The 23,406-nt window shown below is 38.4% G+C and overlaps 1 protein-coding gene across 3 annotated transcripts in view; it reads right to left on the reverse strand.

The window, feature by feature from the left end:
* Window positions 1-5,771: 5,771 nt before the first annotated feature.
* The window catches only part of UPF2 (UPF2 regulator of nonsense mediated mRNA decay), a 98,542-nt gene continuing 80,907 nt past the window's right edge, over window positions 5,772-23,406 (reverse strand). For 2 of the 3 annotated variants that reach the window (XM_063100386.1, XM_063100384.1), the window contains 4 exons: window positions 21,864-22,031; window positions 13,647-13,788; window positions 12,372-12,492; window positions 5,772-7,044 (listed from right to left, as the gene is read on the reverse strand). In XM_063100386.1, the coding sequence (XP_062956456.1) occupies window positions 7,035-7,044; window positions 12,372-12,492; window positions 13,647-13,788; window positions 21,864-22,031 (441 nt within the window). In that variant the 3' untranslated portion in view covers window positions 5,772-7,034. Of the gene's footprint in view, window positions 7,045-12,367; window positions 12,493-13,646; window positions 13,789-21,863; window positions 22,032-23,406 lie in introns of those variants that run through there. The other variant, XM_063100385.1, reaches the window with a different exon arrangement.

Consider the following 23,406-nt stretch of genomic DNA (forward strand, 5'->3'; position numbering starts at 1 on the left):
ACAGGAAAAAAAATTAATGAGAAAATGAAAGGTTTATCCCTAGATTTAAGTGGCCAGTGATCTCTGGGGAGATGGAGACATTGTTTCTCTACTTGGCAAGGAAACAGAACTTGGCCCAGGCCAGAGTCACCTGAAGGGTGGCATTCTCACTGCTGTTCGGGCACATTTTTCTATGGGCAATAAAGTGTAGTTGTTGGAACTTATGCTCCCCAGGTCTGCACTTGATATTGGCTCTCTGCACATTTGAGGGCTTTATGAGCTCTTCAAGGACAGAGCCTACCTGGTCCACTGTGCATACAACCCTGTGTCTGGCACACAGAAGCTGTGGTAGTGATACTAGCTAGCACTAACAGTTAACCTTTCTGGAGCACTTACTACATAACAGCCGCTGTGCTGAGACCCTCATGTCCATGATCCCTCTCGTTCCTCATACAACCCTGTTAAGTTATCCCCATTCTGCAGGTGAGAACACTGAGGTGATTCATGCTGCAGTAAAGGTAGTCAGCACGGAACTGGTGCTCAATGCATGGCTAATGAGTGGGCAGCAGCCTGGACTGGTCACTGCTACTCTGAACACAGTAGGTATTTCTTACCTCTGGGCTTCTACTGAAAAAATGTTCGTGACCTGAATGCTGCCTAAGGCAGTGTCTGTGAAGCCCACTGTTCACCTCTTGGTTGACAGAGCCAACAGTTCATGGCCAGAAGACACTCTGCCCATCAGTCCAGACAGGACAGTTCCTCCAGCACTGACCCCAGCCATGGTCAGTGTGAACTGCAGAAATGGTGACTAGCAGGACTTGCCTCCACTTTTCCAAATTCCTGAGCTCAACTGGTCAAGGCCTGCTAGACAAGTGAGGGCTCAGCAGCAAGCCCAAGGCCACGCAGTGTTTGGGTCAAGTGCAAACAAGGCAGGGGTGGGTGGTTGGGAATATGGCCATGCCCACTCCCTGGGGTTGGGCAGATGCCCTCAAAATCCCCATGGAGCGGGGGAGCACTCGTTGAGCACTTCACAGGGAGCCCTCCATTCCTAAACTTATATTCCTATGCCGGGGTTGTGCTTGTCTCTTGCAAAACAGCAGCCGAGCAACCACCCCCTCTTTGGAAACTCCTCTCTTCCCCCAGGGGTGGGCGGGCAGGCAGAGGCACCTTTGACAAAGATTCTGAGGAGGACTTGAATTAAACTGGGGGGCAGGGAGCATGGCCAGGTTTCCCAGAAGAGGCAACGCTTGAACTGAATCTTGAAAGGCGGCAGTACAAGCCAGGCAGTAGAGGAGGATATTCTGGGGAGGAAACAGCAAGTGCAAAAGTGTGATGATAACAGTAGCAGCCATTCAAGTCCTTCCTACCTGCCAAGCACTGCACTAAGCACTTTACAGATATCATCACTTAAGTTCACAGACTTGTTCACATTTCTTGCATTTTCCCTGCTAGAATGTTAGTTCCCTGAGAGCAGGGACAGCCCCTCCCAAATTCTGTATCCCTAGTGCTTAGAACAGTTACTTGTACATAGAATGGGGTCAATAAATATTTGTCAAATTAATCTTTGTCTTCCCATGATCTCCAAGTATTAAATGTTTAAGTCCATGAATCCAACATAAAACTGATTACACAGACTGAAAACAGTTTTTCAGTATGATATAGGAAGCCAAAGAAAATGTATAAACCTTAGTACTTGCACACAAATGCACACATTCAACAGAAGACATGCTTTTCCCAGTAACTATTTCCAAGGAAACACATATTTGAATAATCCAACAATTTTCAAACTTACTCCTCCAAAAAGAAGCATGCCTGTTGAGATAACAGATAGATGACTGAATGACCTTTGTACTTCCAAAGGTTAAAAATTTCACATTTAAATTAAGAATGCCGAAAACATGATTTTATTTATGGTATGATAAGTCTTTTAAAAATTTATTCCAAATTGATTTCACCTTTATTTTATGTTCCCTCAAGACAAGTCTAGAGAAGAGCACTAGACTGAGAGTTAACCTAAACTCACATCTAAAATTTAAGAGAACCTCAATTTTGGATAACTGAGTATAGGAAGTATCCCTCCCTCATGTAGTTCATATGGATCCCGGGAGAGTGTGGTGCTACTGCTAATGTCTAGAATCCTGTTGACATCGCCAATTGTCTAGCGCTCTTAATCCTGTTTGTGACACCAATTGTAAAGCTACTCGACCACACCAGTTGTCAGGCTCTTTTACCTACTGGTAATCCTGCACTGACTGGGCCGATTGTTGAGCTAGGGCTGGGTCTGGAGCTCCCTCAAGCCCATTCATAGACTGAGTCACAAACCCTTCATATGCCAGGCTGGGTCACCAGACCCTTTCATACAGATCTATGAGCTAGGTAGCCGGCCAAAAGGTCTTTGGAAGCCGCAGGTTGGGAAGCATGGGTGCACTGGGCGGATGCCCGAGGCAGAGGCCTGCCCGCCTGCTTCACTAAAACTTTCTCTCTCTCTCTCTAAAGAACACAAGACTAGCAACAAAACTAAAAAGATAACATTGGCACACATGTGCACTAACTCCACACACACACAATTTGCTTACAAAGGATGTGCTAAAACCACACCCAACCGAACCCAAGGCAAGGGCCCTGACCAAACAATTCTATTTTCCCAACAGAGAGCTGCTGTGATTTAACAGGACTCCATCCCTTGACCGTGAATCACTTGTCCAAGGACTGATGTCTGAGCCAACCTGGGCCAGCAGTTCTTTGGATATGTAAACTTGGTTGCAGTCCATCAAGTTGGTCTCTGCACCTGTGCAAGAAATAAAACTCCAGAGCTGCTGGCAGCCAAGTTTACAGTGAATGTTATGGACTGTACTGTGTCCCCACTACTCCCCCCTAAATTCCTATGTTGAAGTCCTAACCCCCAGTAACTCAGATAAGATTGATGTCCTTATAAGTACAAGAGACACCAGGGATGCCATGCTCAAAAAAAGACCATGTGAGGTCACAGTGAGAAGGCGGCCATCTGCAAACCAAGGAGAGAGGCCTCCAGGGAAACCAACCCTGCTGACACCTGGATCTTGGATTTCCAGCTTCCAGAACTGAGACAATAAATTTCTATTGTTTAAACCACCCAATCTGTGGTGTTTTCTTATGGCAGCAGGAACTAATACAATGAGGAAGAATAAAATGAGGAACAAAAAGAATGTTTTTGAGAGCTCTGACTGCATTTAGGTATTTCTGAAGCCCAACAATAATTCCTATGCTTGGTTTTATACTGTAGGATCCTTGTAATAATTTTCTTTGCACTTAAGCCAATTCAAATTGGGTATCTTTCATTTGCAACTAAATAACACCTGAGCTCTGGACAGCTGAGTTTATCCCTGGACATGTGAAACCTTTCAGGGCTGGCTCATGGCTCACTCAGGAGAGTGTGGTGCTGATACACAACACCAAGGCCACAGGTTCGGATCCCTATATAGGGATGGTAAGTTAGCTCCCTTGGGAGAGCGTGGTGCTGACAACACCAAGTCAAGGGTTAAGATCCCCTTACCGGTCATCTTTAAAAAAAAAAAAAAAATGCCTTTAAAACCATTTTAGAAGGGAACCTAAGATATATTTCATCACTGCCTTTTTCAAACAGTATCTTATTCATTATTTTCCTTATGAATATTTTGAAGATATTATGTATGGGCAGAGTTGTTAGGAAATCTAGGGTCTACCTTGATTTTCTGTTGGCCTCACTGTTACCACCATACCAGGCTCTGCTTGCCCTCTTGCATTAAACAAATGGCTCAAAAGTCCAGAAGTTGGTGCAAGGGTTAGAAGGTTTATTCAGATAACCGGCATCTGGGGGATGACCAGGCTAAAATCATCCCAACTTCTGATGCCTGTTCTGGGGTTTATAAAGGGGAAGAGGCAGGAAGACTAGATAAGGGCCTTTGTTCTGAAGGAAAAGTAGGGGGAGAGGGGAATCTGGTAGCAGCAGATGGTCTGAGTCAAATGTCAGGGTCCCATGATGGATTGGAAACTTCAGTGTCAGAGAGTCTGGTCAGCTCCAAGTCCTTGATGTTACCTCAAAGTTAGAGTCTTTATCTCCTAGGGAGAGCTCAAGGATAATAACCTTACCATTCTGGGACTATTTGCTTCTTACAATAGAGTTACTTCTGCTAGTCATAAAAATCCTAAAACCGTCAATTACTGATCTTACTTTATACTAAATGGTATTGATTAAGTCACTGCATCTCTTGGGACAATTCCTTATTGGTAAAATGAGTGTTTCTGCCAACACTAATCTTCTATATATTCCAGTCTACTATATATCCTATATATACTGGTCTACTGGGCTTCTTGGGTTTTTGCTCTAGGAGGTGTTCCTTTTTTGTATTTCTCTGCCCTGCTTATGTTTTTTAGACTTCTCATCTTGTTCCTTCTTTGGCTTTTCTATCCACTGTGTACTAACTACAACCTTCCTTCTATCTGGCTGCTGGGTTTTAAGTGGATCTAGTTTGTAATGGCTATAAGTAAAGTTGTAATATACTTGCATAAGAGCCTGAGAGGCTTTTATAGTAAAGTGCGGGGTCTGACTCTTAGAGATCTTTAGGCTGCCCAAGGCCTTTTCTGCTTATCAATCTCCAAAAATGAATCAAAGGATCAAAGGATCAAAGGAAGAAGCCCAACAGCTAGATTTGCTCACATGTGCTTACCTTTAGTGGATCATAAGGAGAAAAAAGGAGGCCCAGAGACTAAGTCATGAGAGTCACAGGATTTTCCAAAACTCATTAGGCTTCTCTCCTTATTTCTGTAAACATAAGCAAGCTTCTGGGTGGGTGACATAGACCCTATCTTACATATTGACATTCTATTGGTCACGTGTAACTTATCTTTGTCACAGTAATCTAACTGAATAAAGGTGCAATGTTGCAAAGAATCTGGTCCATTTTCTTTAAGGCTCCCCAAACACATCACACCTTTTAGTGACCCTATCATTTCTAGATGAAAGGTAAATGAAGGTAAATTATCACCACACAGTTGATTTTCACATATTCTCCGCCTTGTGCAAGATATGTAGTATAAAGGGTAATTTAGAATTATCCCTGGCTCTCTGCAATAATTTAAACCTAGAAATAATATAAAAATGCTAAAACTTGTCAACCATTCTTCCCAACAAGAACATAGTGTTAGTTATTATATACAGGTCAGTGATAAAGATGGCAATTAGGGTTGGATGATAAGCTTTCCTTAATGGAAGGGAAGTTTTGAAGCTTTTTCTTTTATTAAAAGCCCATTTTTTTCCAAGTTATAGTAACTTTCAGCTGAATTTTAAAAATTTTAGCAATAATGCTTACAGTAACCCCATTCGGCTTGTGTAAGTCAGCCCTGGAATTAACATCTGGAAAGAAATGGAAAACAGTGGTTCCTGCTGTTCCTTTTTTGGGTTGCCTGACTTACAGGGGGGCTTTTACCCACTCTGCTGCACACGCTTGGGTAAAATCATAGCCGCTGCCCCAAGGCTAAACCATGCTATGCAAACATTTTTCATCTTAACCAGCATTAAGCCTATTCTAAAAACGCTTATTCTACTGGACTGCACAGGCTGCTTTTGTATTTACCCCACAAGGTAAACTTAGCTCAGGCACCTAAGAAAGTCATGCAAATATGTAATCCTTAAAGTGAAAGCAACACTAACAATGAAATGCTAAAGAAATCATGTCTGAGAATATTTTATAAAGCACAAAGATGACCCAGGAAGATACTGACTTACCCATTCAACAGGTTTCTAAAACCCAAACCAAATAAAACCACACCACATCTAAATTACAACACTTTATTGCAGCATTGGCAAAGGTCAGATTTCGGAAGCTGGTGAAGATTGGGCAGCATTTCCAAGAGAAATGTTACAACTTTACAAGTTTTGTTTCTTATTTAAATCTACATGCAGAAACTGAAACATGGTAAAAGAAAAAATGCAAAATAGCTAGAAAAAAAGATGTCAAGTTGTAGCATACAGATGTGCTCTTTAACTAAATTTACTATGCCTATTGGAAAGCAAACGAAAGACAACTACCCTAATAAATTAACAGATTGTCAGAAACAGACTAAGAACCCTCATTTCTATTTAGTGGGGAGAAAAGAAAAGAAAACAAAACGAAAACAAAAGCAAAATAAAGCTCTACTTGTTTCCATATTTTGTTTAGAGACAGAGGCTGTAAACCCATGAAGGTCAACAAAACATCTGAACCACTTGTCCTTCGTTCGTTTTCTGTGACACGCTGACTGGCTCGCTTTGTTTTCAATGATACTTACAATGGGCTCAACAAAAACCCTGTTCTTAGGCGGGTATCAGACTTTTCTAAGCCATCTGAATGAATGCTTTTTGCATACTTATAGTCTCCACATTTTTCTTTTACCCTAATAGGCAATTTTATATTACTGACTCTGAAGGATAAACACATTTTTCTCCCTCATCCCTTGTTCCTCTTGAAACAAATTCCTAAACAAAAGCCTTCCTGGTGGATTATCTAGTATTTGCATATCTTTCATCATTTTGTTGTCCTGCATGTAAGTTTTTACTAGAAGATTTTACTGCTTGCTCTATACTTTTCTACTGCAGTCCTGGAGCCCCCAAATGTATCTTCTTCCAACATGGGATGTTCAATTCAGAGACACTGAAACTCAAATCAAGTTTAAAACTCAAGTTCATTTCCCCCATACCATTACCATCACAACCGTTTCTTCTCCGGCTCAGTCGTCTCATTGACACTCTTCCTGGTGTAACTGCTCAGTAGTCAAGTGAACCATCTCATTTCTTGACTGCCATTCTCAAGAGAAGATTAACCCTCACGTGATTTCCATTACAAAAGGCCTTTTATGCCTTGTCTGGAAGCGCCGGCTTGTTCCGGTGTTGGCAGAGGCTGGTGTTTCTGCCTCATGGCCCCAGCCTGTCCCAGGTGTAGATTCTCAACTCTCTAGACCGACATGCTGAGATGTGTCCACTGCTCTCATTCAATCGCTGGAGGACTCCACTATCCACAACATCAGATACAGGACCTAATGAAATGACACGTGCTGCTGGGTCAACGTCTCCTAAAGGCACAAACAAGGCAACGTTAGCTTCTGCCACAGGGTTAAGCTCAGGCAAGAAAGCGTCCCCTCAAACATTACCATACACCTTTTAGTGACTTCTCCAAATTAGTGCTTTTTAAAGAGCATACATGCTCTCTACTGGACTAAGACAGAAGCAATCCACACAGTAATTGGAAGGGATGGCTCCTGTACCTTTTCTAGGACTAATTTCTATGACACTAAGAATTCACGGTTTGTGTTATGGTTGAAATGTGAAACCCCAAAATTCATATATTGAAGACTAAACCCCAGTACCTCAGAATATGACCTTATTTGGAAACAGGGTCATTGCAGGTGTAATTAGTTAAGATGAGGCCATACTGGAGTAGGATGGACCCCATATCCAGTATGACTGTATCCTCATAAGAAAGGGGACACTTGGATACACACATACATAGAAACAACACATATGACGGTGAAGGCAGAGGTCAGGGTGATGCATCTTCAAGCCAAGAAACACCAAAGATCGCCAGCAAACCCCAAGAGCTACAAGGGAGGCTTAGAACAGACTCTCCCTCACAGCCTTCAGAAGAAACCACCCTGATGACTCCTTGATCTCAGATGTTCAGCCTCCAGAACTATGAAACGACAAGCTTCGGTTGTGTAAGCCACACAGTCTGTGGCAGTGAGTTACAGCAGCCTGGACAAACTCATACAGTTTGTTTCTCACAGAGCAAATTACACTAGCAAGAAACTTTCAAAGAATAAAATACAAATATGGAAAAGTATATCCTCAGCTAGGTATATCCAGAACTGAACTGAATGAATGGGAAAGGGTCAATAACACAAGTTTTCCCAGAGAGAAAGAAAGAGAAGAGACAAGAGTCTTTCCTGAAGTCAACACAAAGCAGCTGTGGCTATCTAAAATAGAATACTTTAAATAAATGCAATGAATGGTAAGAAAAAAATGTTCAATATCTTTGGTGAATAAGACATATTTATATCACTAGTTATATATAGTGTAGGGTGTCACTTAACTGGTTTATAGGCAAACAATCATTCTGAGTGATTGAAAAATCTAAGAGCTCAAAAATTATTTACAATATACACTTAGGATTAAATGTAATTCTAGGAGGGACTCTATTTTATAACAAAACTATCACTTATTTAACCTTACAATAATAATATAAAGAAAATATCTGGCTGGCCAGATAGTTCAGTTGGTTACAGCAGTGTTATAACACCAAGGTTAAGGGTTCAGATCCCTGTACTAGCCAGCCGCCAAAAAAAAACAAAAGAAAAGAAAAAAGGGAAAAAAAGGTAATTTGAAAAAGGCAGACTCGCCTTACGCTGTGTTTAAAAAATGGTCCAGGGGCTGGCCAGTTAGCTCACTTGGTTAGAGCAAGCGTGTTGATAAGACCAAAGTCAAAGGTTTGGAAACCAAGTACTGGCCAGCCATTTGAAAAAAAAAAAAAAAAAAGGATTTAAAAAAAGAAAAAAGTCTGATAGCATAAGCCCTTGCTTCTCTAAGTGTGATCCACATACCAGCAGCTTTGACATCACAAGGGAACTTGTTAGAAATGAATCAGAACCTGCATGTTAATGAGTCTAGATGACTAATATGTATTTTAAAGTTTGAGGAGCACTGAAATAATACATATAAATGTGCAGCATCTAAACCATATTAGTACTAATACTTGCCAAAGATGCTAAGTTTCAGTTTTTTCAACACTAGCAGAGTAGGAAAAAAGCCTGGTTTTGCACTACAGAAAACCTAGATAATAGTTTTACTAAAAGTACTACTACTATTATAACTCATTGTAAGCAAATGCCCATAATTTGTTAAAGAGCTGAAATTTTAATTTATGTTCCTATTTCAAGGATCCTCTAAATTAGAAAATATAAAATCATTATAATTAATGTCTGGGAGCCTAGCAAAATCCACAGGTAAGAAAGATTTTAAGCTACTTTAATAACCAGTTTCCAAATAAATTTCTCTTTATCTGCCATATACTGTCACCAATATTAATAAGTGAAATTTTAAAAATGCACTAGACAAGAATCAACCTGAAACCAGTTTCTCACACTTCACTCAGAGATGTTTCCTTCATAGAGGACTTCACCACTCCAGCATGTTCTTAAGATACCCAAGGATGTCACTACTCTAGACACACGTTTCCACGAATACTAAGTCTAGCCCAGTTAAAAAATAGAAGAAAATAAAGTGGAGCCAAACCACCAGGAGATTTCATCCCATCAGTTTGTTCTTTCAAATGGGATTCCTTCACTTAAAACTTAAGTTTAAGAAATGGCAAAAAAAAAAAAAAAAAAAAAAAAAAAAATCGCTACTCCCAAAAGGCTCAAAAACTCACATTTACATGGCTATGAGGACAGCATCGATGATACTTTTACAGGGCACCATTCTTAATAATGATGGACAATCTAGGACTTTTTTTTCCCAAGTTATGGTTTTAAACAGATTGAGAGGTTTGCTCAAGAACTGGGACTTTTACAAAAAAAAAGGAAAACAAGAGAGAAGAGCCTGGGAGCAGAACGGGAGGGAAAAAGTTTATTAAATGACTAAATGTAGATTGCAAAAAGTTCCTTTGTCTATTCAACAAATATTTACTGAGCATCTACTAGGTTCCAGGCACCAAGAGCTGTGAAGGATACAATGGGAAAGATAAGACCTAGTCCCTGCCCTCATGGTCTTCATCACATGGGGGTAGAGAAAAGCTAACAGGCAGTTAAGCAGGATGAGGTCTGTGGAAATACAGTGAGTCATGGCAGCATATCCTTGCTGACCTATGTCAGACTTGAGAGTACCAAGGTAAGACCTGAGGGAGGAGTAGGAGTTATCTGGGGAAAGCAGGAGACTGTTCCAAACAGAGAGAGGTGAAAAAGAACACAGTTAGAACGCTAAAAGGCCAGCTTGGTTGGGAGTAGGGGAAAGACTACCAAGAGATGAAGCCAGTAAGGTAAGTACACCCACATCACCCAGGGCCTTGTTAACCAAGTTGAGGAGTTTGGACTTTATCCTACAAGCCATGAGGAGCCAATGAAGGGTCTTAAGCAAAAGGGCACATGGAGTCAGAGGCCAGATCTGCATTTGAGAAGAGACAATGAGCACAGCAGAGAGAATGAACCGGAAGGGGCTAAAACGGGAGACAGATGTCGATGAGGAGGCTACGTCAGTGATCCAGACGAGAGCCGATGGTAGCTTGATCTAGGGTTGTGGCAGTGGGGTGGAATATGATGGGCAAGTGTGGGAGCCACTTACTAGTAGAATGCAGAGGACTGGTTAACTAACTAGATCTGGGAATGGAGGGACAGAGAGGTATCCGAAATGAAACCTTTTCTAGTGTGGACAATGGAGTGGGCACTGTTTCGATTCACTAAGCTAGAGAACAGAGAAGAAGGGGGCCTGGGGCAGGGGACACACTGAGGTTTATGTTCCTGAGAAACAAAGCTGGACAGTCAGAAACTAAAATGCCAGATCTGGGCTGGAGATGCGGAAGGTAACTAAGCCTCAGGAGGGATGACCCCTCCTACCAAGAGTGATAGGGGCCGAGGGCTGAGCCTGAGGAACACAGACATCCACTGGCAGGGAAGGTGCACCAAGAAGTCAGGAGAAGGAGTAGCAGGGATCACAGAAGAAGGGGACAAACCAGAAGCCAGCAGAGTCACAGAAGCCAAGGGAAGAGGTCACATCATGAAGAAAAGGAGTGCGAAGTGCTGCTGAGACAATGCCCAAGAGACGGGGGCGCGAGGCAACAGGGGTGGCTGGTGGCAGTGAAAAGGCAGCTGCAGCAGAAGGGCGGGGGTAAGCTGCAAGAAAGAGCATGTGTGGCCAACTCTTCCAAGGGGGCATTGGAGGAAAGAAAGGAACACAGAAAGGTAACAAAGACTTTTGAAAAACAACTGAGTGTAACACTGGCAGCAAACTAAGAAAGGCGTGCCTCGCGTCCCCATATGCGTCAGCATAGCACACCGAAGTCCACACCTCTGCTTCCCCACGATTGTCTTTGTTTCTGCTGCCTAAGGAAAGGCTTTTGCACTGATGACACAGCAAGGGGAACAGATACTATCAAGAACACTATGGCATATATCTAAAACTACTCTAAGAAAATATGCAAAATTGCTTCTCCTTAAGATGTAAACAAAAAAAAAGAAAAAAAAAGATGCAAAAGCAGGAAACTACATTTTTCATTGACTGTTAACCTTCCTAGTTTCTATATTTTCACAACAATAAAAGAGGATTCATTAAAGGACTTTAATGAAGTTTGGATAATTAAAAATAACCTAATATCTTATAATGCCTAATTAGATGAATTTGTACATCATTTTTACCTGGATTTTTTTTTAATTACACTCAACAGATACTAAAGAACAGATCTCCAAACTATCATGACAAACCAGTTTTCTAAATTGCAATTTGATGAGAGTTATCTGAGCATATAGTTGAAAGAAAAATGTTATCAGGAACACACAAATACATTCAGCAAGTAAGAGACACAGGTTCTAACATCTACATTTCCCCCAGTACTGCTCTCCTCCAAAATGATCTACTTCGCCACTCCTAGCACACTCCCTTCTGCACCACCTCTCCCACCCCTAACAACGAAGTGAATTCTTGGGCTATTGTGTATCCTCTGGGTAAACACTAATTCCCTGAGTGAGTTTAGTAGTGAGGGCAGCAGAAGCCACTGTCACTTTTAATTCAACCACAAGACGGAAACTGAGTTGATGGTAGGTCTTTAGATCATGTCCCAGAAAAACTTTAAATAATTTATCCTTAAAAAAGGATGAAAGAGGTCTTATCAGGGAACATCTTCAACATGAATTTCTCTACCGAATTTTAATTATTTCATATTAAACAATCCAAGTTTAATTTTAAGTGGAAATGGCACGGATTCCATCAGAAAATTTTATAATTTAAAAAAAAAAGCTCAAAACAAATTCTACCTACATGCTTGAAGGTCTAGCATATAGATTTTAAGTTTCTGTAAACACTGAGATTAATTAACCCTGACCTGAAAAATTCTAACACAAAGTTTGTGATTTCTCTCAAACGAATAGCTAGTCCTTTCTATAAATGCAAAAGAGAAAATAAAAAGAAGTCCAATCAGAGAGAGTGAAGGCCAAGATCTGTATGAAAGTAATGCCTTTTTAAAAAATAGCTATAACTATTGTAGGAGAGAGATTTTCTTTTCTCAAATATCTGCAATTCAAAGACTTTGATAATATAGGACTTTATCAATAAGGATAATTCAGAAGTCTCTAATTTATTCACATGGACATAATGGAAAACCAGTATCTAGAGAAGAAACACGTAAAGACTATCTTACCTCCCACCAGTCTTAAAGATTAGATCTGCATTAGGTGCTCCCTTTGGATGCTGGTAACGAGGCCGCCGTTCACGATTGGTGTTGGCTGGAGCTGGGCGCTGTGCAAGAGACTGCAGCATTTCTGTAATTAGCAGCAAAAAGGAAAATGCAGTTAACCCTTGTAAATGCACTCCCCCTATGAAGCAAACAAAACACTAGAGGTAACAAGTTTATTAGTCCTATCGGGTAGATGACTAAAGAAAAATAACCATTACACAGACTAAAATGATTAAGAAGTACTGAAAGAGCATATCAAGAGATGACATTCTTTTAATACCCATTGTTCCCCTTACTGTGAATTTGGCTCCTACATACGTGTCTTATGAGGTAGCAAAAAAGCCTAAGAGAGACTATATTGGTTAAAATTCCAGCTCTGCCACTTACCAGCTGCAGGACTTTAGGTTTGGTTTCCCTAAAAGTAAAATGCAGATAATAATAACATCTCACAGAACTGTTGTGGGGATTACATGTTTTGAAAAAGTGCATAAAACTCTTTTTGGCCACAGTAAGCACTTAGTTAAGTGTTAGCTATTAGTACTAAAAATGTCAGGCATCAATTGGGAGAGAAGATTCTAGAAGTGGGATTAAAAGATAGATAACCATAAATAATTATTTATACAACACTCTTGCAAAACTAGCAGTTTGTTTGCAACAGTGCTATACAAACAACCATATTATGGCTCTAAAATTTGGACACCATACGAATAGCAAACAGCTGGCATATGAGGTGTCCATGGACCCTATATGTAAGATTCCTATTAACCCAAGAATGCAGAGCATCTATGCATAAAACTAACTTGAGTATAACCTCAAATCTGAAGGAACATGGGGTCCTTAAGACCAGGACTTCAAATAGACAAAATGAGGTAAATCTTTGTTGAATTAATTAAATCAAATATTTGTTAATTTACAGTGGCTGAATTGCCAGCACATTTGGCTGGCAATGTGAGGCAATTAAAAATTGATTATCACCTCATTTGCAAACACAGCTAACAGTGTATAGTCCAAGTGATTATGGAGTTAGCAAAATATAATGAAAATTACATTATTGTTATTTTACAAATAAGTGAGAGAAAAATGAAGATAGAATGGGATTAAAAAAACAATTAACTTCTCAGTATAAATATGTACAGTATGTCATGAAAAGGTGAGAGAGAATAACAACTTTGATACTTTATACTTAACACATTCAAAAGGCATCAAAATTTTCCACTTTTTTTAGAAACAATTTTATACCTTGATAATCTTCTTGTTCTTGCCGTTCGTTGATATCTAGTGTGAGCTTTTTCATTCTCATCCTCTCTTCTTGTTCTGCCTGTTGTTGGTTCCAGTGATTTGCAGCAAGTTGGGAAGACATGGGTACATTAAGGATCTTAAACTGAGAAAAAAATAACAAGGAATCACAAATAGCTTGAGAAAACTGAAAGAAAACATAGACTTCAAATAAAATAGCAAGTAGAATTAAATGTTTAGAAAAATGATAATGTCTTTCCTGTACTGTAAATCAATAGATAGTGCCATCTAAGAACAGACACTACTATTACTCTAATAGACACAAAACCCGGCAGGGTTGGATGAGAGGTGAAAGGCCACCAAGTTCAACTTCTGTAAAAAGCAGAACTCCCTCTTTATTGTAGTCTATTTGGAAGTACACATCTAACAAGAGGGGACAACTTTTCTTCCTGTAGACTCTGTCATGTATGGATAACTGTCAGGAATGCTTCTTACACAACAAACTGTAATCTGCATCCTTTTCATTTCTATCTGCCTCCTGAACTATATGGAACAAATCTGGTCCGTCTTCAGCATTACTAGCCCTTCACACTTCTGAAGACAGCTGTGATGTTGGGAAGAAGGGAGAATTAAACAGCTGGCCTAGAGAGACCCAGTTCTCTGTTACAGGGAGAGAGTGAGTCCCTATTGAGGAATCATTTTGTTTTTAGCAGGATGCTCCTAGTTTAGGATTGTTCATAGTAAATAAGCCAGACTTGATCTATGAATTTATGGGTAAAGGCTCCCTGGAATATGTTAAGTAAGCTATGTTACCATATAAGCATAAAATGGAGATGTTTCATAACCTAACCTCTCTCTGCTGTGTGATAACCTGCACATCTCATTTAAAAAGACTTCATCTGTTACTCTGGGCCAAAGATATGTCTGATGTGGAAAGGCAGGATTTGGGAAGCTGTGCTTAGGCTCCCAGACCGCTCTCTGCTTGATCCGTGCCTTTTGAATGCTGGCATCCTTGAAATTATTAGTAAAGTGTATTAACACTGCAAAAGATTTCTGATTTATCTGAGTCTGATTTCACAATTTGACTCTTTGTATTATCTCAGATGTCTTCTCTTGGTATTCTCTCTTATGAGGCAGTTCGGTTAGTTAATGTTCTTCTTAAGACGTAATACCCAGAACATTAAGCACACTAGGCCAGATACACTAAGGTGAAAAATATTAAGCATGGATAAGAAACTATCCACAAACCCAACTAACTATATTTCACATCAAAGGTAGCAGATTATTAAATATCTCACATATCAAAATTTTAAATGTTAACAATTGCCAGCCTGGTAAACCTCACCTTTTCTCCCAAATAAACTTAGCTTAAGAGGATTTGCAACTCCTTGCAACTATCACTTTATTTTTAAAGAGCTCAAAACCATTTAAAAAAAAAAACACATTTAAAATGTATGTGATGAGTTTTGCTATATGTACACACTCAAGGACAATGAGCACATCCATCACTTCCAACCCCATAACACCTCTATCTCCACCCCCAACCCCAGGGCAAATGCTGCTCTGCTTTCTGCCACTATTGATTAGAGTGCATTTCTAAATTTTTATATCAACTGAATCACATAACATGTACTTTTTTTTGTCCAGCTTCTTTTGCTTGGCATAATGATTTTGAGATGCATCCATGTTGTTGAATGCATCAATAGCTAGTTCCTTTTATTTTATTTTTGGCAGCTGGCTGGTACAGGATTGAACCCTGGACCTTAGGATTAACAGCACCACGAAAATGCTGCTAAATGTCTAGCCCAATAGCTAGTTCCTTTTTGTTTACAGAGTAGGACTTCGTTGTATGAATATACCACATACACATTCATCTGTTGATAACATTTGGGTTGTTTCTAATTTGGGGTATTACAAATAACAGTTATATATTTATTATAAATCTTTGAGTAGATGTATGTTTCATATATATTAAATGAAAAACGATAGGAATGGAATAGCTGGGAATATCTGGTATGTTTTACTTTCTTAAAAAACTGCCAAAGTGTTTGCCAGAGTGGCTGTACCATTTTACATTACACTAGCAGTGTATGAGAGTTCCACTTTCTTCACATCCCTGCCAAAACTTGGCATGGTCTTTTTAATTTCAGCTATTCTAACAAGTGCATCCTGGTATTTCATTTAGTTTTAACTTTCATTTTCCTAATGACCAAATCCATCTGTTTTAAAATTCAGTCTAGTATTATGCTAAAAGTTGGACTGCGATTTTCATAATGTATTTTTTGCTTGCTTTTGAAAAAGAAAATATTTGCCCACTATGAATCTTTTGACTATTATTCCATTTTGTAAGACTTGTCTAAGTTTAATGACAGCTTCTCTACTATTACATATAAGTTCCTTAAATCCTTGAGGATATAATTTGTTTATGCCTGAAGACTGGTACTCACTTAAAGTAGATATATTATCCCTTTTGACTTTATTTAATTTTATCTAATCCTTAATCTACCCTTTCAGATAGTAAATCTTTCCTCTTGATAAATGGAAAGTGATAGTTGTTTCTTCCATCTCTCTCTACAAGCATGCGGATCGCCCTTTCTTGTTCTTAAGGCTCTGAATACAGCCTTTTAAAAAAGCATCTCCTAATCCTCTTTGAGCCACATCTTTAAAAATCGCCAGTCGTGGGCTGTCTATTTCTAACTTGTAATATATATGGTCTGATGATGGCCAATTTTTCCTTCTTCCACAATTACAAATTCTGTATCTTTTTTCTACCCCTTCCCTGGGTTCCTTTTCATTTCCACATTACAATCAGCTCTTTCATGAAATATATACTTGTCAGGCAGTACTGAAAAGAAATGAAGAAAAAAGCATTTTGGAGTCAGACAGATTGGACTCATATCTCAACTCTATCATTCATTAGTATGACATAGCAAATTCCTTAAGAACTCTTTTTCTCATCTATACAATGAGGATATTAATTTTAAAACTTTGAGTTGTTCTGAGAATTAAATGAAATAAAATGTGTAAAGAACACAGAATACTGCTTAACAATAGCAGTTACTCAAAAATACTACATATTAGTAATATATTTAACAATTTAAAAAGTTTTAAAAACTCTTCATATCTCTAACATGTGAAACAGAACGTCATAATAAACTTATTCTTCCTAAACTCTAGAGTTCTGCAAGACATCACAGTACTTCACAGTGAAATTCCTTACTTTCAGCACTATTCATGTGGAAAGCGTTCTGTTGAACCTATATTTCAAACCTAGGTGATATGAACAACAGGCAGAGAAAAGCTCCATTAAACAGACATTGTAAACAGAGCTGGGCCAACTTATTATGACAGCAGGGGGAGAGATTTCAAATTCTAGAGAGAAAGATTACCACTTTTTTCTAAAAATGAGAATAACATCCAGAATGAGGACTTGAAGCAAACCAACTTTCCAATCTCCCCTTAATAGAAAAATCATGAGAGGCAGTTAGCAGTATAGAAGAGGTACAGATACTACTCTAGGAGTATCTGTCAATATAAAATCAATAAAGACAGTGACATAAAGTAATACATTAATTTTAAAGATATGATTGCATATAAAACAACAAGGTCTGGAATACATTAAGAATTCAATAAATTTTAACTATTATTGTTGTTATCATAATTGTTATCTTTATCGTAGGTAGGAATTCTGGGCAATGTTGAATATTTTCTCAGTGAAATATGAAATATCTATTAGGGTTTGAGAACGATCACTAATGAAAGCATTTTCAGTCCAAGTACTAAATAAGATGCTTGGTTTTGAGATGGCAAGGGTAAAAAAAAAAAAAAAAAAAAGTGAAAGTCTGTCTTTTTTTTTTTTTTAAAGATGACCGGTAAGGGGATCTTAACTCTTGACTTGGTGTTGTCAGCACCACGCTCAGCCAGTGAGCAAACCGGCCATCCGTATATGGGATCGGAACCTGGGGCCTTGGTGTTATCAGCACCGCACTCTCCCGAGTGAGCCACGGGCCAGCCCAAGTCTGTCTTTTTTTAATGCAAATTACATACTACAAAATTATAATGGTCTTAATCAGCTAGCTGGTTTTTCTCTCAGTGGCTGCACTGACTGGTCTTAAACACTTATAAATTTATGCAAATACAGAGGGAACAGTACATTACTGTTTTACAAAATACTCAAGCAAAACAGCTTAATAAGAAATACAGATAGAGGGCCGAGCCCGTGGCGCACTCGGTAGAGTGCTGCGCTAGGAGCGCAGCGACGCTCCCGCCGCGGGTTCGGATCCTATATAGGAATGACCAGTGCACTCACTGGCTGAGTGCCGGTCACAAAAAAAAAAAAAAAAAAAAAAAAAAAAAAGAAATACAGATAGATATTTTCTTCATCAGCATGAAATTGGAAGCTGCAATTCTAAGAGGATTTTGTTGATCTGTCACCACATTAAAACACTCAGAAATAAAACAGGGTGGCTACTTCTTCCCCCTTACTGATGATAAAATTTGATTTTCCTTCATAAGTGAGTAATGATGAGCCTAATGATGATGGTACTAATTATACTAATGGAACAGCATATAAAGATTATAAAGAAAATTTTATAATAAATTTGATCAAAAATGTGAAACATATACATTTCTATTCACTTATAAGACTAACAATTTCTTCATTGAGATCATCTAAAGGAAAACAATTATAAATAAAAGATAAACAAAAACACATTTTATGACATCAGAGACCAGTTCTACAGAAGGAAAAAGATCTCAAGTATTATGAGCTTAAAAAGAACAGAAAAGAGATAGTAATAAATGGAGACAGAGAGACAAATTTACTGATGCCACCTTCACCAAATGCCTTTACTATAAAGCTAAGATACTACTACTAAAAGAGGGACACTACATTATAGCAAATTAGATGACAAAAACTCAAACTAAATTTCCTGGAACATGATAATAGCAAATAAAGGTGATTTAGGTTGCACAATTGATTAGAGTGTGGTGTTGATAACACCAAGGTCAAAGGTTCAGATCCCTTTGCCAGACACACACACACACACACACACACACACACACACACACACACACACACACACACACACCCCTTCAAAAAGCTCATGGAAAGATAGAATTAAAAGATAATGCAAATCTTTCCATGTATTTTTTGAACTACTCTCATGTAACCTCAAGTTACTATGATAAGTATCAATTATTCTAGTCAAAACATATTAACAAATCACAATTCCTTTTTAAGTATTAACTGAAAAAAAAAAGTTTGTAAGTATTTAACTATAATAAATATATTATGCATTTATTTAAAACAATCAAAAAGCTCTTAAACTATTATACAGTATAACAATTTTATTACATTAAAATTTTGTTTTAATGATTGAAATATTTCATTATTCTAATTCATAAATATTTCAATCTAAAAAAATAAATTACCAACATCATTATCCTTTTTTTTCCTCTTCAACTACTCATTTCACTGGTACAAATTTTGTTTTCCCTAATGACTACAACAGAAAGGTATTTCTGAGCACAAACTTGGTGCACAAAGAGATCTTTCACTTAAGAACTAAAGATTCCTACAAGGCAACACATTTCACATTTGCAGAAAAACTGTTGCACCAGAAGGGCCAACACCCAAAAGCCAAATAAAGACATAAAAATTAGAGAAAAATATACTTTCTTTTCAAACCACAAACTACCAGTAATGTTTCTTCAAATAATATTCCTAAAACTGAATATTTCCCAAAATTCCAAATAAAGCTTGTAAGAGTTGAAAATTTACTGAATAACCAAGTACTCTAAGCTCTCGTTTTATTGCTAATATTTTTAAAGTTCAGTAAAGAATCCTTAAAAATTAAACTAAATTTCTCATTTCAAGAAATAAGAACTTTAAATTTTCTCATTTTGCATAATGTTATATGAGATACACAGTTTATAATCTATCCACTTTGAACCAAAAATATTCCTTCTAAAATATAAACACATAACCTTATTTCAGTCCATACAATTTACAATTTCAGAATGCTGAAGTGAATTTATTTTTCAAGGCCCGAAAGTTTTTTAAGGTAGGTTTTGATTTAATTTATTGTCAATGCCTACATGTTCCATAGGGGTCAAATGGGATGTACAAAATTGAGAAAGGTGACAATGAATTTTCATATGCAGCTCAGAAAAAGGGAGGAAGAAAGAAGAAAACTGATTATTTACTATGGTGTAATTTGATCTTCAAAACAAGATATTCTTAAGCCTCTAAAACTCAGGGCCCAAGAAGCATGCCAATGTAAAACCATCACTGAGCAGCTGTGCAGGAATGGGAACCAAGGTGTATCTAATCAAACTTGCCATGTATTGCCTTTCACAATAATAATAATAATAATAATAATAATAATAATAATAATAATAATAATAATAATAATAATAATAATAATAATAATAATAATAATAAAAAAGACATGTAATGGCTCTGTGTATGTGTGTATGCACAAAATTTTATAGCTTAATTACCTGTTGAAAGTTTCTTCTGGTGCCAAGAAAAGCTGGTGATGAGGGGGGCGGGGGGGAGCTTTTAAAGAAAAAGAGAACGAGGAGACCTAAAATGTGACAACTGAAATAGAAAAGTCTAGCTCAGAGAACTAAGTAGTCCTTACAAAAGCGAAGCAAATCCTGGAAACAGTGGTGAATTAGCAGTTCCAGGTGCTATGAGAGCAGTTTTGGCAAAGATCTCAGTATAACACCAAATTTAGAGTCCTAACCAAAAAAAGCTCATTTTTCCCAGAGACAGAGAGTGGAGGACAGGGGAATAGGGACATTCCAGAGCCCGACCTGGCCTAAGGATGGGAGGGGTGGGACTTACATGAAAGCACAGCAAGGCCTGGGGAGAGCCTGGGGTGGAGGACAGGCCTGACTCAGTACAGGGTCTGAGGGAGATCTGGCAATGCTTTGAACAAAAGTGAAAGTTAACTTTCAGACACATGAGTCTTGATGCCAAGTCTGCAGCCCTACGCGCTATGATTCTAACTGGTACATAATCGTTATCTCAAGATTTACTGGCACTATAGCAAAATAATGGTATACTGTACAACTTTGATCCCTGTGTAAACACAAAATTACCTGATAAATCAGAGACAGAACAAGTCTCCCTCTCATCCACCCTCCCCACCCCATCTCTTTCTATCCTCTTATCTTGCTCTAATTTCCATCATAACATCTTCCCCAACCTGACATTACGCATCTCTTTACCATCTGCCTCCCAACACAAGAATAAAAGCTGCCAAGAGAGGAGGGACTTCAGTTGACTGGTGTTACGTTCTGCACATAGAAGTGCCTGATATGTAGTAAGTAAACAATATTTGTTAAATGACTATGTGAATGAATGTGGGAGCCAGGTATTAGACATGTCTAAGATAACTGTGGTACCTACCATATGTCATAAAATCTAACATTCCATTAATTCTAAGATGCACCATTATTTTACATATCACTGAAACAAAAAATGCTGTCCACTTTCACAAGATTTCTGATTTCAGAAGTGTCAAAATGTGAAAAAGTCTCACAGCATTGATACATGATATATCCTAGAGTTGAATCCTTTATTTTCTTCATATCACACTTCACTACCTGCGAATGTTTGTTTGTCTACCTCTCACTGATTTTATCTTGTTTATCACTGTAATCTCAGGACCTGGAATAGAATATGGAACACAGTAGATGCTTAATAAATATATGATGGATGAATCACTAAAGTAGTCAGAGAAATGGTTTTGACTGACCATCTGTAAGATAAGGAAAAGAAGGAGGAAAGTGTATAATGAGAAGGGAGGAGAAGGATTAGGGGTCAAATAACACTGATTTTCGAGGGAAATTTTGGCAACTGAGCATTTCCTTAAGGTGTATTAGTCACCATCTTTCTTTCATTCCCCACTCTGAGCTTGCTTATGTAACGTTGCTTCTGGAAGTCAAGGTATTTATATACCCTTAAAATAGTATATATGAACTTAAAATTTAAATGTCCTTTCCATTAAAAAATAGCCATTCTTTAGATGTCAGATGTGTCTTCTGTATATACAATGGATAAGACTATTCCTACCACTGAACACTATAAAAGCTTCTAACACTTTTTCCCTTATAGACAAAAGATAATTTAGAACCTATAAAACAATGTTACTCCTTATACTTGATATCTAACAATCAACTGTAAATATACAGCGAACAGTCTCTTACCTGCTGTTTATTGCCTTTTCTTGTTAACATGACAAATGGCATTGTGTCTGCAGACTCTGCCTCTCCTTCCCCACCACCAAGAGGGGGTCCTTTCCTCAGCTGGCTTTTGAGATGCAAAGGGATAGCAACATCAAGTTGGTGCACTTTAACAGATTCGCCACTTCGTTGCTTAAAAATAGAAATTAAAAAGTACATAAATACTCCAAGATACATATAGATATATGTAAATACAAATTGCAAACAATTCCCTAGGTGCTGTATTTCTTAAAAGGGACAATCATAAGAGCCAGAGTACTCTTTCCGAAATGAAGGTGAAACCAGGGAATGTTTCTCCCCCACTCTCTAAAGCCTTTACATATAACTTGGAAGGCACAATGTGATTGGGCTCGTCTCTCCCAAGTGCACAATGCTGCAGGTCCTGCTGAATCTCCCTTTTCCTCAAACACACTGTGCTGCTCCACCCATCCTCATAGCACACATCTTCCTTCACAACTGGCACAATACATCACAGGAGCTTTTTTATCTGTCTGATTCCCCCCGAGACTGGGCAGCCTCACAGCTGCACTCTCTTTCCCAGGCTCCCTGGCAGTGCTTTACACACAGCAGGTGCTCAATAAGTATTCAAAATGAATGGAGTCTATAACTAACACAGCAGGTGCTCAATAAGTATTCAAAATGAATGGAGTCTATAACTATTCAGATTAATTTCTTGGTTGGTAAAATCAATAGTTTTTAACATTTACACTGAGCTTTTCAAACAATTAATTAAATGAACCTTCACTGAAGACTTACTATGTGTTAGGCTTGGAGATAGTAATATTAAAAAGACTTAGTCTCTACTCTCAATGAGCTCATAAATTTATTAAATAAGACAAATTAATTAATTACAATACATCAGAGGTACGTATCACCAGTGCAGGGGATGGAGTGACTATCTCTGCCTGGCTAGGAGTGGATGGGTACCAAGGTTTCATGAATGGATGAACAGAAATGGGGTATTTGAGACTTATGACTTCTTCCAAGCAGATGGCAAAAGAGCAGTTTGGGGTTACAAAGGGAATTTAGGCAGCAGAAGAACAGGTGTGAAAGCAAGGACATGAAACAGCCCAAAGCATTCAGGGAACTACAAATAACTGTCCATGTATGATGAATGGAGCAGAAAGAAAGGAGCTGAATGTGATTCCTCAAGGCAAGGTAGAGAACGCTGAAAGGCCCTGAAGGTTTTGAGGTTGCGCTACTACTGTTTACATAGTCTTTTGACATAGGCCCCACATCATAAGGACCTGATTCATGGAGAGTTAGTATTTCTACAATATGACATCTATGAGTTAGTATTTCTACAATATGACATCTATGACAACCTCACCAAAACAAAGAGACTGCACCGTTGTTTACTTTCAGTATTTGATAATGTTTAAAAATTAGGGTCTAATACAGGATTAAGTTTTTCTCCAGCACACTAAACACATCTCCTGAAAAAATATGAATTCAAACTTCCCTCCTGACCACATCTTCTTATCCTTCCAGCTTGCTTCTTTAAGAA

The sequence above is a fragment of the Cynocephalus volans genome, chromosome 6 (genome assembly GCF_027409185.1).
Source record: "Cynocephalus volans isolate mCynVol1 chromosome 6, mCynVol1.pri, whole genome shotgun sequence".
Classification (NCBI taxonomy): domain Eukaryota; kingdom Metazoa; phylum Chordata; class Mammalia; order Dermoptera; family Cynocephalidae; genus Cynocephalus; species Cynocephalus volans.